We start from the raw sequence: 16,404 nt of genomic DNA, 5'->3' as shown, positions 1-16,404 counted from the left end.
TTCAAAGATGCTTTAATATTTTTTTGAAGAAATTTTAGCTGGTAATTCCTGGGCCCAATTTCTTATTATTTGAACTCAAACTTTGTTTTGAAAGCAAATTGATTCCTTATTTATCTTCGCCGGCTAAATGCTAAGTTTTCCCGCGAAGCAACGAACAAAGCAACATTCCCACTTTTAGCCTTTAACTTGCTTTATTTATTATTATTAAAACGATGAGAATAATTTAAATTTGTAGATTATATTAAACGATGCCGTTTTCTCACATGTGCAAAACAAATTAAACAAATGAATGGGTCTACATTGTCGAGGGTTGGGAGAGGTGGCCCATTTATATTTATTAAGAGAGCGAAAAGCCCGATCTCTTTCATCTCTTGACACCGACACTTCTTTAAACAATGGAAACGTTTTTTTTTATCCCGAGAACACAAACCCTATCGTTCTTAACTCTAGAAAACAACACTCAGTTCTTATCTCCATTCAACGAACGACGGAGCGTTTAAACATCAGTCTTCCTCGAGAAGCTTTACCAACAGAGAGGTTCACACAGCACAAAACCCCTTCACTCACTGGCGTATTTGACAGTTAGGGTTTCAAAATCCCCGCCATATTTCTTCTATAATCGGAGTGTTAATGGCGTCTACAGCGGCTGAACAAGACGAGAGAAAAATTGTATCGGTAGCATCGAACGCTAGCCAGGACATCAAAACGGCTGCTGCTGCATCGCGGATCAGTAGCCAAAACGGCGCTTCTCCATCTCCGTCGCTCAACTCCAAGGACTTCATCGTCTCAGCAGCAGCTAACATCGCTTCTCAGCCGTTACAGAACTACGATTCGAACGTTTGGGGAGTCCTCACCGCAATTTCAAGCAATGCTCGCAAACGCCGGCAGGTTTGTTTCTCTCTTACAAAACCCATATTCTTTCGAATTCCAACTTTAATTATGCTCAGTGTTTTGGTATTTTGGAACTTTAGGTCTGTTATGCGATTCTCGTTCAAATTTTGATTTGGATTCGTGATCAATAGGGCATAAATATACTTTTGACTTCTGATGAGCATTGCTTAGGACGGCTGCCATGTCACGCTAGTTATCAGGTAGAATCAAATGCAATTAGCGGGAATCACTGTAAGGTATTCCGTAAGCCGGTAACAGGCGGTGATGGGGATGATGTAACTGTCTTTATGGTAGACACAAGGTTAGTGAACTCTCTCCTGTTTCAATTGTGTGGTTCATCTTTTTTTTGCAGTTGTTAATGTCTTCGGCTCTCTTTGATTCAGCACAAATGGTACGTTTCTCAATTGGGAAAGGTTAACAAAGAATGGCCCTGAAGTCAGGGTTCAACACGGTGACATCATATCGCTTGCTGTTCCTCCAGAGCATGGTAACATAAGTTTTCTGTGCATTAGCATTGTGAATTCATATCTCACCTTTTATCACTTGTTTAAGTTAAACTGATTTGTTTTGTGTGGGTTACTATACTGTTTCCAGTTTTATGCCCATTTTTCTAGATCACTTAACATGTTAACACTAGATATCTGCATTTTTTCAGAGAAGGCATTTGCATTTGTATACCGCGAAGTACTTGGTAATAATCCTGCGCTGTCCTGCATGAACAGAAAAAGAAAAGCAGGTACGAGTCACGAAGGTCACACATTTTTTTCTTTCTGTCCTAACTTTCCATGTTTATATATAACTAAAGAATGGCACGTCTCAGGGCTCTTTTTCACCATTATAAAGCATATGTTTTTTGACTTCTGAGTTCTGATTAGTGTTTTTGCTCATGTGAAGAGGATACTACTTGTGAAATTAAGAGGCAGAAGGGCATAGGCATCAGTGGTCCCAATGGTCCAATATCTTTGGATGATTTTAAGAGCCTCCAGCGTTCAAACACAGTATGTTCATCATTGATATTAGTTTTCATTGTTAGATGTAAGTGATTGTATCAATCTTGATGTCATTCTCAACTTATGTGTCAACGAATCACTGTTGTATGCAGGAACTGAGGAAGCAATTAGAAGCCCAGGTGCTTACCATTGACACTCTGCGTAATGAGTCCCGCTCAATTGTTGAGCACCATGAAAGTGTAAGTTGAGTTTTTCTTTGAATCCTTGTCGTGGCCAGTGGTGGTTTTGTTATGTTAAATGTTGTTTCAAACGATTGAGTGATTGAAGGATTATTTGAGTATCTCTACTGAAATATCTTTGCATTTGCAGGAAATAAAACAGATAAAAGAATCCACTGCAAAATCATTTCATAATGAACTGATTGAGCTACGTGATCAATTAGATACGAAGCAGAAGGAACTGGCGCAGGTCAACAAATTATCAGCTGAACAGAAGAATTCCATAGATGAACTTGGTGAGAGAGTAAGCGCTTCTTTGCAAACTCTCAGTGAAGCAAATGAAGTAATTCAAAGGTAAATGGAATGCTTTTCCCTTGTTGAGTGTGATCATATTTTATGCAAGTATTGTGACAAGTTTAATTTATATGTCCCAATAATGATCTGATTAAAGCCATCTTTAAATCGATTATTTAAGCTGTGAAGCAGAAGACACTTTGAACTGTTTCAATTCGGTCATTTTTTGGCAACAACATATAGCTTAAACATTTATATACACTGCTTCTTTTGGTAGTCAATTGGCACTTCGAACTGTTTCATTTTTGTCTTTTTTGGCAATAACATATAATTTTTTTTTTTTTTTTTTGTGCAACAACATACATTTACATGCACTGCTTTTTTTGGTGGTCAATTGGTCTGTGAGTATGAACTGTTTCATGTTCAAATGTTTTTCTTCATATTGAGTTGTGTACCTTTTTAGAATATCTGATGTGACTATGTTTTCATAGCCTGAGCATTGCAAATGTAACCATAAGGAAAAATTACATATTGCTTTCAGTCAAAAGGCATCTATAGCTGAACTGAAGACGGGGTTGGATGAAGAGAGAAACCAAAGAAGAGAGGAAAGAGAAACTGCCATTGCTGAACTCAAAGCTGCGATACATAGATGCCAAATTGAAGCTCAGGAAGAATTGAAAAGATTTTCTGATGCTGCTATGAGACACGAGAGGGAACAACAAGAAGTAATCAACAAAATGAAGGTATGTAAAGACTTAGTTGTGTATGAATTAATTTTTCCCATTATTATGTCCTTCGAATAAGACAAGTTTACTTGGCAAATATTTTAGGAGTCAGAGAAAGAAAAGTCAATGCAAGTCGAAACATTGATGTCAAAATTGGTATGTTATTCTAATTTATTTCACAATTAGCCTCTTGATCACAAAAACTTGTACTCAAATTATTTACCATTTGTCATTTGAGAATTTTTGTGGTGTTTTATAGGAAGATACAAGGCAGAGGTTGGTGTGTTCTGAGAATAGAAACCGTCTGCTAGAAGCTCAAGTTTCTGAGGAGCAGCTTGCTTTTGCTGATGCACAAAAAGTACGTGACCTGAATGCAATTTCCCTCTTATTCTGCATGGTTTCTCTCTTTTATTTCTGTTCTAACGGGTGCACAAAAAATCTTTTGGAGCAGAAACTGGAAGAACTTGACCTTCAAGTAAAAAGACTGCAAAAGGATCTGGACAGTGAAAAGGTAAGAATGGAAACAAATTTGTGCGCCTTAAACTTTTTTCCCAGTTTTCCATTAATGACATGCTTCTGGTTCCCGCCTCTGATTTCTGCTACGAAAATATGATGCCATGCTTTTAATTTAACGATTGTGGACATGTAGCTAAAATCTTTTTTTGCGTAGTCTCCATTGTATTTTTAAGCTGAGACTGTCTTTGTTATGTTAGCAGGCAGCTCGAGAAGAAGCATGGGCGAAAGTGTCTGCCTTAGAACTAGAGATAAGTGCTGCTGTTCGAGACCTTGACGTCGAAAGACAGAGACACCGTGGTGCAAGGGAAAGAATCATGCTCCGGTAAGAACATTTGCATGCATGGTATAATAACGTTAGGCTGCTATTTCTAGTGTGTATGATTGGTTGGGTAACCTACTTTCTGTTTAACACCTTCAACCGTCAAGTAAAATGTTGCCTTAAACTATTAAGATTCATTTCACGCAAATTTGATTGGTCTAACTATTGACACACGGAATCTTCATGCAGTGAAACTCAGATGCGGGCATTTTATTCTACGACTGAGGAGATCTCGGCTTTGTTTGCAAAGCAGCAGGAACAGCTCAAGACTATGCAGAGAACTCTAGAAGATGAGGATAATTGTGACAATACTTCACTAGATATTGATCTTAATCCAATAAACAGAAGTCCCAACAGAGCTAATACGCAGGGAGATAAAAGAGCAACTTCCCATTTGAATTTTGCTGCCAGGGCAAGCTCGTCCACTTCAGGGCAAAGGTCTACCAGAAATGAAGTTGTGGATACGTCATGTGAGGATGCAGATGCTACCCAAAAGCATGATTGTGAAATCATGAGTCAGGAAGGCCAAAACACCCAAGAAGCAGAGTATCCAAGCTCTGATAAAGTTGCAAAGGGTGGCTTTGGCTCAGATATAGAAGGTATTGGTACAGCACCCACTTCGGGAACAGACCCTGTAGGAACAGAGCAAGTCAATGAAACTCAAAGTCCAGGAAATGATTATGAGAGAAATGATCATCTGAGGAAGTCTATTATTTTAGCTGGTGATACAATGCAAATAGATTGTGAAACTCAGGTACATGAAAGTGTTCAGATTGAAGGAGCTGTTCTCTTGTTAAGGAACCCGAACGATCGAAGGGATACTCAAGACATAGAGGGAGTAGGTACTATAGGGACGTCGGATCTTCTAGCTTCTGAAGTTGCGGGGAGTTGGGCTAATAGCACGAATCCTTCTGTACATGGAGAAAACGAAACTGAAAGAAGTAGAGAAGATGAAGAGAGTCAGACTCAAAAAATCAAGGAAGTGACCATAGTACAGGATTCTGCTGGTCAGATAGGGGAAAGTCAAACTAAACCGACAAGTCCAGGGGTCCTGGTCACTAACAAGGATGATGCAGAGCGTGGAGTTATTAACGAGCCAGTGGGGATCACTGATCAAGGGAAGATAAAACATGGTACTCGTTCGGACTCAGAGACAGAGAGTTGTTCTGACTCTGATGATGATCATGAGAAGGAAAAACACAATCCTGTCTCAGATTCTGATACAGAGGGTTCTGATATGAATGATGACAAGGGATCACTCTCGTCGGATCCTGATACAGAAAGAAGCCATGAAGTTGATGGGGATCAGAAGAAACAAGTGGACACCATGGACGAAGACGATAAAGCTACTTAGCATGATTCCCGTTTCAAGATCTTATTATGAGTAACATGTTCATGATTTTACAGTCTTTTCCAAATCCCTCTTTGTTTTGTATTCGCACACACCGGGCTCATTTTGTCGTTTACATTAGAAGTAGGGTGTAGATAACGCAGGTCAAATGGTAAGGTTTGTAACAAAACGAGTTGTAATTGGCGTGGAATGCAGAGCTAAACGAAGTGATTAAAATTTTTGAAAGATTAAGATGTGTCTATTTCATAACAAAGTATTTCCATAATGTGATGCAATGATATCAAAATTGAATGAAAGAGGAATGGAGAGGGCTAAGCTAGAGATGAGATGGGGCTAAAAATAGACAGCGGAAAGAGTAAGTCAGAGGAATCATCAATGGTTAATCTGAAATTAAAAGAGAGGCTTTGATGGTGAAAGGAGGAAGAGAAGCTCCTTTTACAACCATTTCATCATTTTGGAAACAGTAGCAACTCCAAAACTTACCCTTCAAACTCTAATCAATATCTTGTCATTTTTATGATCTCTTTAGTGGTAAAAATTCTTAGCTTTGATTGAGAAGATCCATTGTTGTCTATGGGATACTCAAAAGGATGGCTATAAATAATAGTTGATATAATAATAGAGTTATAACAACATTATAACAAGTTTTGAACACTTTTTTAGAACGAAGCGTGGATGGGGTTTCATTTCGGTGTTGACTATCACCTCCAATTCCATTGATGACTCTTATTACTAGTTTGTCTATGCATTATGGTTTCTATGAAAATATATCAATACAAGAAATGAGTAGAATTTGTAGTGGTCCTAGTCCTTGCCCTCATCAATTTATTCTCTCTTTTTTTCTCCATATATATCATCAATACATGTAATGAGTAGATTTTTTATTTTTATTTTTTTTGTCAATGAGTAGCTTGTTATTTCTATTGAATGGTTATGAGTTTTTTAGCTTTATATTATACATGTACCACATGAAACTATTTTCAAAGTGTGTTTTTTCTTCCTGGATTTTAAAGAAATACAAGATGGTAAATATAGTTTTGGTAAAAAATAAATTTGTAGTTTGGAGAATATGGAGAGTATTATTGATTGGGCTATAAGAAGAGGAAGGGGATTGGGCATGTGCATGTGGAATTTGGGTTTGAGCATTGAAGAGTGGAAAAAATAGCCCACAAAATTCATAATGCAAATGATGATGATGATGGTTGATGATGATGATGATGATGAATGAATCCATCGTCGTCGAGTGGGGAATGGGGGTTATTATGGCAAATGGGTATGATGATTGTGGGAAGAAGAAGCCAAATCGGTGGTTTCGTTTTCCAAATTAAATGTGCTTTGGCTTTTGCTTCTTCTCCTACTCGAGTACTCCATGACTTTTTCCAATACTACTACTACTACATGTATGTATGTATATACAAATTAAATATAGATTTGCGTATATTGGTAAAGTCACTGCACCCGATTCGGTAGTATCCATTTTACACTTTTTCCTCTTCCTTCGATGTTTCAGAAACCATTCCCTAAAACCTCGCTATCTCACGTGACCCATCACGAGCCATGATTCCCTCTTCTTACCGTTGCTTTGCGTTGCATGTTTTTGTATATAATTTATAGATTTTACCAAAAAAAAGTGTTTAACTAGTATGATTTCATTTGAAATAAACATATTATTCTAACACGTAACCATAAACTCTAATGACCAAAACAAAAGTTATCTGTGTTATCGTTAAAAATTTAGTCTACTGCCCAAAGAAAAGAAAAAGTGAGTGTTCATTAGTTAAAAATCTTAAGATTACTCATCCAACATGTAGAAGAAACTATTGGACAGGGAACAACGACAACACATGGGTGTAAGTAAATTATAAATCAACTTTAGAACTTAAGTCTTGTTGTGTATTTAACGGAATGATTAACCATCATTAGATATGACTTCAACGGTTTGAAAATTCTTGATTTATACTCTCTACCTTGGATGCTCGGGTACGTAATCTTTTTCCCCTTTTGAAAAATAAGGGTATTGTTGGGATTAGGATTCATAAAAGCAAATAGTAAACCGAAAACACAAATGAAAGAAAAAGAAATAAAAAGACAAAGACTTGTGATTTAAAAAGTTAAGAGAAACACTTGTACTTGTAAGGAAGATCGAGGTTTTGACGTACTCTAAACCTTTTTTGACTTCTTTGGCTCCTAAATAATCATGATTTGACCTTTTGGCAGTCAAAGAAATCTGCCAAATCACTTCATAAACTCAGATAATTGTCGAATAGCATATATATGAATCCTATCCTTTTTATTGTAGTAATTTTGGATTAATCTTGTCACATAGACGGTATAAAACCACTTTCTTATTTATTTACTTTGTCAACAAAAAAAGAACCATTTATTGTTATTGTGTAACGGTATTGAAGTTAAGAACACACAAAAAGGGATACGTATGTCTAAGTCTAACCGTAAACGCATTCTGACCGAATATTTGTATGAGCGCATTCCGACCGAATAAATTACTACTACAAGCATTTTGTAGATATGAACGAATTTATTTGTAAAGTATAATTGTTGAGGTATCAATATAGCCAAATGTTACGCAGAATTGACAAACTGTCACCTTGATTTAAGCCTTCATGCCACCGTCACCAATGTAATTAAGTTGACAAACAAACAAAACTTATTATAAGTTATAAACCAAAATTGAATAGTTTCTTATGTCGTGTGTACGTACCTTTTAACGGTGAATTGAGCTTTTTAGGGAAACCTCCTAAATTCTTCCAAATAGTACACATTTAACTAATCAATCAGTCAAAAACAAATAAGATATACATAGAGAGAGAGAAAGAAAAGGACAGTTTTTGTGATACATGTTCTTCTTCTTCATCCTCTCAAAATTTCAACTTCATCTTCTCCCTCATCACATTTTTCCCTGTCCCTTTGTAATCATGATTCTTCTTTTGCCATCATTACCTTCTAAAGGAGCCTTCTCTCTCCTCTCTTTAAACGAATAATGCAAAGGGAACACAAAACTCACAACAAACTTTCTTTCATCTATATAACGCCTCTCTATATCTCACCCATTAATCAAACACGTCTCACTTATCTCTCTTCTTCATTTCTTCTCTCTTCAAGCTCCAAGATGTGTTTAAGTTCTTCAGAAACATTTTCAGACACACCCACGAGATTAGTTTTATACCTCAAAACACAAAGTCACGTTCGTATCCCTCGTCTCTCCAGGTTAGTTCAATCTCCATCATCATATATACACCCCCTCTAGGAGATTCTCATCGACTATGTAATTACGTTCTGAATCACTATTATTTTTCCTTTTTTTCAGGAGGAGACGGATGTGGCGGGAAGAGAAAAAGATGGAGATGATCAATCTAAAGCTTTACGTGGAGAATCAAAACATCATAAGAGAGAACGAGAAACTTAAGAAGAAAGCTCTTCTTCTTCACCAAGAAAACAAAACTCTCTTCTCTCTGCTTCAGACCAAAAAACTCTCCTCTGTCCATAAATAAAATCTTACCATCATCACCAATCACTAAGATCATCATATTCTTCTTTCTTTACTGAAATAATAATAAGATCTCAAGGCTCCAAGAAAAAAAAAAACAGAAAAATTTGGGTTTTACAAGCAAGGGTTTAGTTATTATTAGTGGGTATACATCTAATTTTTATCTTCTTTTTAGTGTGTCATCTCTTTGTAATCTTTGTATCTGAGTTCTTTTGTTAAATAATGGTTAATCTACTTTCTTATTCAAAGTTTTGGATATTAATCTTTTTAATCTCAATGGAGGAGAAATTTACACAGCTGGCACGAACATCTCACGTGACGTGGGCACCCCAAACAACGTAGAAAATCACCTTAATATTAAATTTTTGGATTCCGAGTATCCAACAAAATTAATGATTTTCACATGGCGATGCCGTGACCGTTCCAAGATGGCAAAGCCATGCTGTTTCAAACAATATTATCAAACATGCGTGCCGTTTCTATCTCCCTCCTTTGAGGCAACCGTAAAACAGAGTATAAAAGCAGAACATAACGATCAGAGACCAAAACAAGCTAAGAAATATGATGAAATCATTCCTTGAGTTTTCATTCATTCATCAGCTACATAAAACCAAATGATAGAACCATCTCTTCTTCATTAACACCAAACAAAAAGGAACCAAAAATTAAAAAAAAAAAAGTATGCTAATATCGACCGATAAGGATAAAATCATCATCATCAAGAGCCTGAACATCTTTCTCACCCACAAAATGCTCTCGTCCAATCTCCTTCACCAGTTTCACAAACTCAAGCCTCTTAGACAGTGGCAATGGTACATATGGTAACCTAAAAACCGGCCTCGAAACTCCAAGCTGAGCCAAAGCAGTGTTGATTCCAATCGGGTTTGGCTCGTGGAACAGCCAAGCCATCAAAGGTAGAAGCTTTGAGTTCAAAGATGAATTCCTACCTTCAAACATCAACTTCCTCATCAAACCCGGAACTAAATTACTAGTAACTGATATAACTCCTGTTGCTCCATAATCCCATCTGGAATCATGACACTCATCATCATTCCCACTCCACACAACAACCCCATTCTCAGTGTACTCTTCGACTCGCTTGTTCCCAACACATTCCTTCACACCAGCTAAATTCGGATTCTGAGAAAGTTTGAAGATGGCACGAGGCGGTATATCTTGCCCTGTTCGACCAGGCACATTGTATATAATCGTCGGTCCCATATGAAGAACAGACTGGAAATGTGCAATCAGTCCCTCAATAGAAGTCTTGCCATAGTAAGGGTTTATATGAAGAGCAGCATGCATTCCAACCGCGAATCCTTGTTCAGTCGCGTGGATTGCTTCTCTAGTCGAATTGCTTCCAGTGTTTCCAATGACTTTGATGCTTCCGCCAAAACAGTTAACGGTATGGCCTATAAGCATAATGTGTTCGTCCCAGCTCATCAGTTGTCCTTCACCAGTTGTACCACCAACAATGACACCTTCAGCACCGTTTTGTATCTGAATGTTGACCAAGTCATCGTAGGCTTCAAGGTCGAATCTTCCATCAGGTAGATACGGTGTTTTGATAGCTGTGATCACACGTAGAGCTTTAATGTCGTCTGTGTTTGTCCTGACAAGCACAAAAACAAAACAAGTTCCAGGTATGGCATAAACTTCCAGAACAGAGAGTATATACTATGAGATTGTACAATCATATAACGTTGGTCCAGCTAAACTCTATCTGACAGACCTGTTTTTAACCTCCAAGCTGCGCATTGGGAGATGGAAATTGGGTACAACAGCTGCTTTGGGAGAGACCCATTTCGAGCTCCTTCTGTGTTAACAACACACATGAGCTTGAGTCCATACGTCTCAATGTAAGAAAAAAAAAGCAACTTTATTTATAAAACTGAAGTCTTTCTATATGATTAGACAAAGGAAGTAATAGTTTTTCAAATCCAAACCAGAAACATTCAATTGCAAATTTCAATTAGACAGGTTTACGACAGAATCACCATTGAACTAATAGCTTTCAATCCTAGAACACTAGCATTCAATTTCAACTAGACAGTGACTGACTATTCAAGCCAATTCCAGAGATTATTATGCCTAGCTTGGAATAAGCAAAACACACAAAAGCTTGAGCAAAACGTTATATGTCTGCAAAATATGAGGGAGAAGAGAAATAACCTCTTGTAGCTATTGAATAGCTTAGGACAGGGGAATTGAAGAGCAGAGTCCATAGAACACAAGCCATAACCTTTCAAAGCAGCCATCTTTGAAAACAAACAGGAACGAAGAAATTTACCAAAACCTCCTTAATCACGACTGTCGTCACCAAAGCTGGTAATCAAAATCGGTTGGCGACGGTGATACTAATAGTGTTGTGAATAATTCCGATAATCGTTGAACGGAGAACTGAAACAATGGAGCTCTGGTAATGGTGGCTGAGCATAATGAGGGAAGATTCCGAAAAGATCGATGGGATTTGTAACAAGGATAAAGCGGCGAGAGAGATTGACGGAGGACGAAACTAAAAAGCGTCTTAGGGTTTTTGTCTCTCTCTGTATCTCCTCAGATATTGCCACGTGGATACTGATTGATACGCATAATTTTTTTATGGTCAATTTGGGGTTTTTATAGCATCTTTTGGAAGAATTTATAGCACAAAACAATGGATAATTTAATCATATGATTAAGGAGGGCTCCATTGGATATTAATCTTCTCGTAAGTAAGAGATTATGCAAGGCACGTTCGTATTTATAAACGGTCCATCGTGACTGCTTTGTAATTTGTATAATTGTTTTTTTCTTTGCGGTCAAAAAAAAAAAGGTTGTATCTGATTTGTTTTTGTCAACGCGTCAGAATTGTGTTTAATTGTCTTTAAAGTAAAGCCCATTATAGGCCCAAATTTAACAAAAACATTCCGATCATTATAAGCCCAATATTGTAAACTGGAAACCCGAATCATTAATAGTTAATGAAATCCAATACTATAGTTGATGTTGGTCTATCTACAATTATAGTATTGGATTTGTTGTGCGTTATTGGATTTGTTGTGCGGTCAGTATAGTGTAATCATTGAATTGGAAAGTCAAAAGAATATCTATAGATGTCTAATCACTCATAATGCCGAAAAATATCAAAATTCAGATAAAACAAAAGTAAGGTACAACAAAAAGTAAAATGGTAGAAGATAGACATATATAATAACGTATATATTGGCTAATTGTGGTTGTATAGTTTAGCTGTCATCATGGAATTTAATTTAGGATCGTCTTATCGGACCCAAAACTTTTGAGACTTTGGTGTTAGGTCTCGAACACTACATTTTCTCCGATGCATTTCCAATATAAAAAAGTTAACTAATTCTTACTACGTCTTTCTTCTCTAAGCGCAATAGCCCCTTGATGAATTGGATCGTTTAGTTGTAATGACCAAAACTTTGACGAACAAAAATTGTTGATCAAGCGTCTAATATTCTCATTTTTCAAAATCTTGATCGTCTGTTTGGATCAATATCCTTTTGATAAATTAGGACAACAGAAATGACCGATCGATCATAGATTCATAATCATAGGTTATACTAAAAATATAATTGGTGGAGTGAGGTTATAAATGCAAAAAAAGAAAGAAAAAAAAGAGAGAGTGAGAGGAAATGAATGATGGGCAAAGTGGGAGGGAGGTGGCTTTGGAAGTAAGGAACTCTCTCTTTCTTCTCACTTTCACTCATCGCCTCGTAAAGGAACTTTTCTTCTTTCTCTCTCAGAGACATGCACGTGCGTCGGTGCATCATCCAATGCTCTTCTCTTCCCCAACCTTAATTGCTTTCTCATCTCTCACTTACAAAACCCTGCTCACACAATTTCTATATGTATACATACTTCCATCAAATCCATGTCTATATATGCAACTTGATCAAGTGAGTTAGTCAATTATACAATCATATATCATTCTCTTGTTCCAAGTTCTAGAATCTAATTCCTAGTCAATACCTTTTTCAATAACCAAAAAGTGATTATGAAAATTAGTTTAGATTTTAATATTTGGATGTTTATACAAAGATTTTCGTGTAAATGTAAAGTATCTGCCAAATGCAATCACCTTGTTCCCAAGTCTTGTTCTTGTCATTATGCCTCTTGCCTCACCATCTTCTAACCAACCTCGGAACAATCATCTTTTTTTTTCTTATGTCTTCCAACTTAAGTTAAATTATAAATATCTACAGCCGTTTAAACTTTAAAATAAAAATAACCGTTGTTAACTCTTTGAACAGAAAAAAGTACAAACAACGTGATTTTGGAAAATGAGTTTAGAGTTTGATTAATCAGCAGTAACGGACTTGAAGAAATTCATTTGACCTATTACCCAAAATCTAACGGAAGAACATAACAATTTGACATTGTTAGTGACCTGTTTAACCTTAATCACAACCTTTCAACGATATAATAACTATGCACTAGAATTCAACATACATAGATAGACACAAAGCTAATTATCACCAACACATGAAAATAAAAACTCGAAAATCAACAATTTTATAATCTGCTAGTCAACGCAAAACACAAACCCCCTCTCAAACCTAATAGATCGATCAATCCCATGACCAAAACGATTCTCTTCGATTCATACGTACCACGAATCTTCGTCAAAGACTACAATTATCTTTAGAAAACAAAGAAGAAGAAAAAGAAAATTAAAACTTGACAGAAGAGAGATTATAAATTAAAAACAACGAACGTATCTAACTTGTTTTTTCTTCGCGATTTAGAAAGATGGTCTCGGAGTTCCCCAATAAGCTTCAGCTGGCAATTGAACAGAATTCATAAGATTCGGAGGCAACCCTTGTATAAACGACGTCGGATCTTGCATCAACTGTTGTTGCTGTTGCTGCTGCGTCTGAGTTTGCGTTTGCGTTCCACCACCCATTGTTGCGTTTCCATCGATATTATTAGCAACCGCTCCAGCTGTTTGCTCTTCTTGATCGTCTTCCTCCAACGGCAGTCTCTCATACGCAGCGTTTCCAAACGAAGCTGCCATAATCACTACAGGTCCTGAAGCCATGAGTGGACCAACCACGCTTCCTCCAACAACCTGTCCCTGACCACCGGCTAAGTAAATCGTTAGACCTGACGCAGCTGGTGGAGCCGGAGGAGGAAGGAATGATCCCGAGAGAGAAAGAATCTCGAAACGTCCGTGTAAGTTAACGACAGATGAGCCACCACCAGGTACTGAAGCTGGTTGTCTTATGGTAACGTTGGTAACGGCGCCGTTTCCGCTCAAAACGCAGATGCCACGTTGGCGACGGCGAGCGAAGACGGTGACACTTTCCATGACGTCACATCCGTTTGCTACTTCCATGACATGAGATTTGAGAGCGTTTGCGCTGTCTCGAGTGATGATGATTGGCGGTTTTGGTTTGTTCTTAGATCCCGCTGGTCTGCCACGTGGCCTTCTCGTGATGTGATTATCTCCTCCTCCTCCGCCGCCGCTTTCTCCACCGGAGCCAGGAGTACTTTGATCTTTTCCGGCTGAAGAGTGCTCGTTGGGATCGATATCAGCATCTCGGTCACGTTTTAGCCCACCGATTCGGTGCTGGTCTATATCGTGGCCGTGATTCTGTTGCTGCTGCTGCTGCTGATGCTGGAATTGATGGTGTGGGTGAAGATGGAGATCTCTTGAGAGAAAAGGTGGAGGAAGAGAGCGAGAGACCTGATCCATTACTTGATATAAAAAGCAAACAAAAAGTAAACAATTGAAACCCTAATTTAGTTAATCTCTCCTCTTCTCATCCACTCAACTCACAAAACCAGAATCTTAGCTTGAGGGATGTACAATAACTCAATTAAATTAATCTAAGGAGAAAAAAATCTGAAGTAGAGAAATTAAGAGAAGGGTAATACAAAAGTCATATACATGTAAGACGAAACTGGAGCTGCACTAGTAATACATGTAGATGAAGCTTGTAAGAAGAAGGAGAGAGAGATGGGTTTAGGGTTAGGTCAGAGAGGAGGAGGAGGTTAAGGTTAAGATGAATGATGAATGGGTTAGTTTTGGTTTAGATAGACAGCGTGCCGCATGGGCGGTGTGTGGGTCCTACCTACTGCATCACTTTGTGGGCTCTACAATTTTTTTCTTTAAAAATATTTCTCTTTGTTAGTTGTGTAATAATTTTCAGTTGTGTTTCGTCTCCCTTTAATTGAAAATTTGAAGTATAAGGTTTTTTTCTTTTTTAGTCTATGAAAATATTGGATGAGGTTTACTAGATAGTCCATGGATGCGTGAGATTATATCAAACATTATAATGGACACACAAATTGAAGCGCACGAGTCTTATATTAAATCTGATCAAAGGATACTAATTAAAAAAAAATGAAGCTCATGATGAAACTGATGCATATATGCATGATTTTGTAGGTGGTACATGCCTTAATGTACGGTCTTTTAATTACATTTTATCAATTCACGAGTCTTATTTTTTTAGCAAACAGTCACGAGTCTTTTCATTATATTATGTTTCTCGATGTAACGGTAGAACATAAAAAAAAAAAAAAAAAACAATTTACACATTCAAAAACTTATAGAGCAACAGAAAAAGTTAAACTCTACAGTACAAATAAAGTGGGTAGGATAAACCTTACAGCTTATCTATAGTTCGTTTAAACTTTTAAACGTCACTTAGTGATAAAATAAAAGTATACTGTGTTGAGGAGTATCAGTATTAATTTTGCGTTTACGTATCATAAACTTCGATTTGCGTTGAAAGAAGAAATTTTTTACGACCATTATGAATCCCGATTGCATGATGCATACATTAGACTTTAGAGGATTCGTTGGGGGTTGTTTGCAGAACAAATTTAATTATTTTCTTGTTCTCACATCATACAATTGTTTTTATGAACAAAAATACTTTTAATAATATACTACATGTGTACGTTAAGATTAATTAAAGTGCATAAAAGTTAGTGACAAATAATAAAGAGTTGAATTGGAGAAAAGAAGCTGAAATTATGAAGAAGAGACGTTATTGTGGTTGGATAATGACAGAACTTGTTTTAAATATTTCACTTAAAATCTATCAGAACCACTTAATTGTATATGTATATATATATATATATTATATATACACATACTGTGCTTTTTTTAGAAAAAAAATTATACACATAGTACTGTGCCTATTATATATTGTGGAATATGGATACTGTTGTTTTACTAAATCAAATTTTAATGTATATAGTCTCTGTGTACTTAAATTTATTTAAAAATCACAAATTTCTTTTATTTTAACGATTCTACTATCACATGGTTTTAGTCATCAAAGTGAAAATTGTGTATACGAAGTAGTATATTAATGATTGTGTTTACACAACATCAATTGGTCGTTAATTATAAAATACACCATCAACATCAGATTGAATTTTTATTCATTGTCTAACTCAACTAAAAGAATGTGGAAACGTTAAATTTTCAACTCCTTAAAATTATTATGAAAGCTGTTGCACCAGTTTGAAAGTTACCAATTAAACATTTCAAGAAGAACTGGCTTAAATTCCTTTATTTTCAGCCGATTCCTTTATTTTGCTTGTGGCTTTTTAGCATAAAGTAAGTTTCTACTACTAGGACTCTAGGAGCATAGTATAATATTCGGAGAT

At 36.7% G+C, this 16,404-nt stretch overlaps 4 protein-coding genes across 7 annotated transcripts; 2 read left to right on the top strand and 2 right to left on the bottom strand.

Moving 5' to 3' along the window:
* Positions 1 to 404: 404 nt before the first annotated feature.
* On the top strand, positions 405 to 5,518 carry AT2G45460 (SMAD/FHA domain-containing protein; the record flags this gene model as incomplete). Of its 4 annotated transcripts, none has more annotated exons than NM_001202822.2 (13): positions 405 to 888; positions 1,023 to 1,192; positions 1,275 to 1,378; positions 1,547 to 1,627; positions 1,786 to 1,889; positions 1,994 to 2,080; positions 2,211 to 2,413; positions 2,895 to 3,096; positions 3,184 to 3,234; positions 3,338 to 3,436; positions 3,530 to 3,589; positions 3,792 to 3,916; positions 4,103 to 5,518. In NM_001202822.2, 13 exons carry the CDS (start codon positions 631 to 633, stop codon positions 5,265 to 5,267), a joined length of 2,709 nt encoding a protein of 902 aa, NP_001189751.1. In that variant the 3' UTR covers positions 5,268 to 5,518. The 4 variants fall into 4 exon arrangements, with proteins under 4 accessions (NP_001189751.1, NP_001325090.1, NP_001189750.1 ...); NM_001337132.1 differs by having other exon boundaries at positions 440 to 888; positions 3,795 to 3,916; positions 4,103 to 5,495; NM_001202821.1 differs by having other exon boundaries at positions 480 to 888; positions 2,169 to 2,413; positions 4,103 to 5,482.
* Positions 5,519 to 7,979: 2,461 nt separating this feature from the next.
* Positions 7,980 to 9,046, top strand: ZPR1 (binding protein). Its single transcript, NM_130107.4, has 2 exons — positions 7,980 to 8,489; positions 8,590 to 9,046. The coding sequence occupies exons 1-2, from the start codon at positions 8,263 to 8,265 to the stop codon at positions 8,771 to 8,773; spliced, it is 411 nt and encodes a 136-aa protein (NP_566042.2). The 5' UTR covers positions 7,980 to 8,262; the 3' UTR covers positions 8,774 to 9,046.
* A 155-nt stretch (positions 9,047 to 9,201) lies between these two features.
* On the bottom strand, positions 9,202 to 11,481 carry DHDPS2 (dihydrodipicolinate synthase). The gene is made up of 3 exons (NM_130106.3): positions 10,942 to 11,481; positions 10,502 to 10,585; positions 9,202 to 10,381 (listed from the first exon to the last, which is right to left on the bottom strand). Exons 1-3 carry the CDS (start codon positions 11,025 to 11,027, stop codon positions 9,454 to 9,456), a joined length of 1,098 nt encoding a protein of 365 aa, NP_182068.1. The 5' UTR covers positions 11,028 to 11,481; the 3' UTR covers positions 9,202 to 9,453.
* A 1,567-nt stretch (positions 11,482 to 13,048) lies between these two features.
* AHL22 (AT-hook motif nuclear-localized protein 22) lies at positions 13,049 to 14,817 on the bottom strand. The gene has a single exon (NM_130105.4). It carries the CDS (start codon positions 14,471 to 14,473, stop codon positions 13,520 to 13,522), a length of 954 nt encoding a protein of 317 aa, NP_182067.1. The 5' UTR covers positions 14,474 to 14,817; the 3' UTR covers positions 13,049 to 13,519.
* Positions 14,818 to 16,404: the final 1,587 nt, after the last annotated feature.

This window comes from Arabidopsis thaliana, chromosome 2 (genome assembly GCF_000001735.4).
Source record: "Arabidopsis thaliana chromosome 2, partial sequence".
Lineage (NCBI taxonomy): Eukaryota > Viridiplantae > Streptophyta > Magnoliopsida > Brassicales > Brassicaceae > Arabidopsis > Arabidopsis thaliana.
Note: the sequence above shows the minus strand (reverse complement) of the source record. Positions and strands in the feature narration are given on the sequence as shown.

What these genes read in the sequence shown, in the direction of transcription:
- AHL22 (NM_130105.4), bottom strand. Translation starts at nt 14,473, where the DNA reads ATGGATCAGGTCTCTCGCTCTCTTCCTCCACCTTTTCTCTCAAGAGAT.
- DHDPS2 (NM_130106.3), bottom strand. Translation starts at nt 11,027, where the DNA reads ATGGCTGCTTTGAAAGGTTATGGCTTGTGTTCTATGGACTCTGCTCTT. An exon ending in CTATTCAATAGCTACAAGAG is followed by an intron (nt 10,586 to 10,941) that starts GTTATTTCTCTT and finishes TTGTTAACACAG; the next exon opens with AAGGAGCTCGAAATGGGTCT. An exon ending in AGCTTGGAGGTTAAAAACAG is followed by an intron (nt 10,382 to 10,501) that starts GTCTGTCAGATA and finishes TGTGCTTGTCAG; the next exon opens with GACAAACACAGACGACATTA.
- ZPR1 (NM_130107.4), top strand. Translation starts at nt 8,263, where the DNA reads ATGCAAAGGGAACACAAAACTCACAACAAACTTTCTTTCATCTATATA. An exon ending in CGTATCCCTCGTCTCTCCAG is followed by an intron (nt 8,490 to 8,589) that starts GTTAGTTCAATC and finishes CCTTTTTTTCAG; the next exon opens with GAGGAGACGGATGTGGCGGG.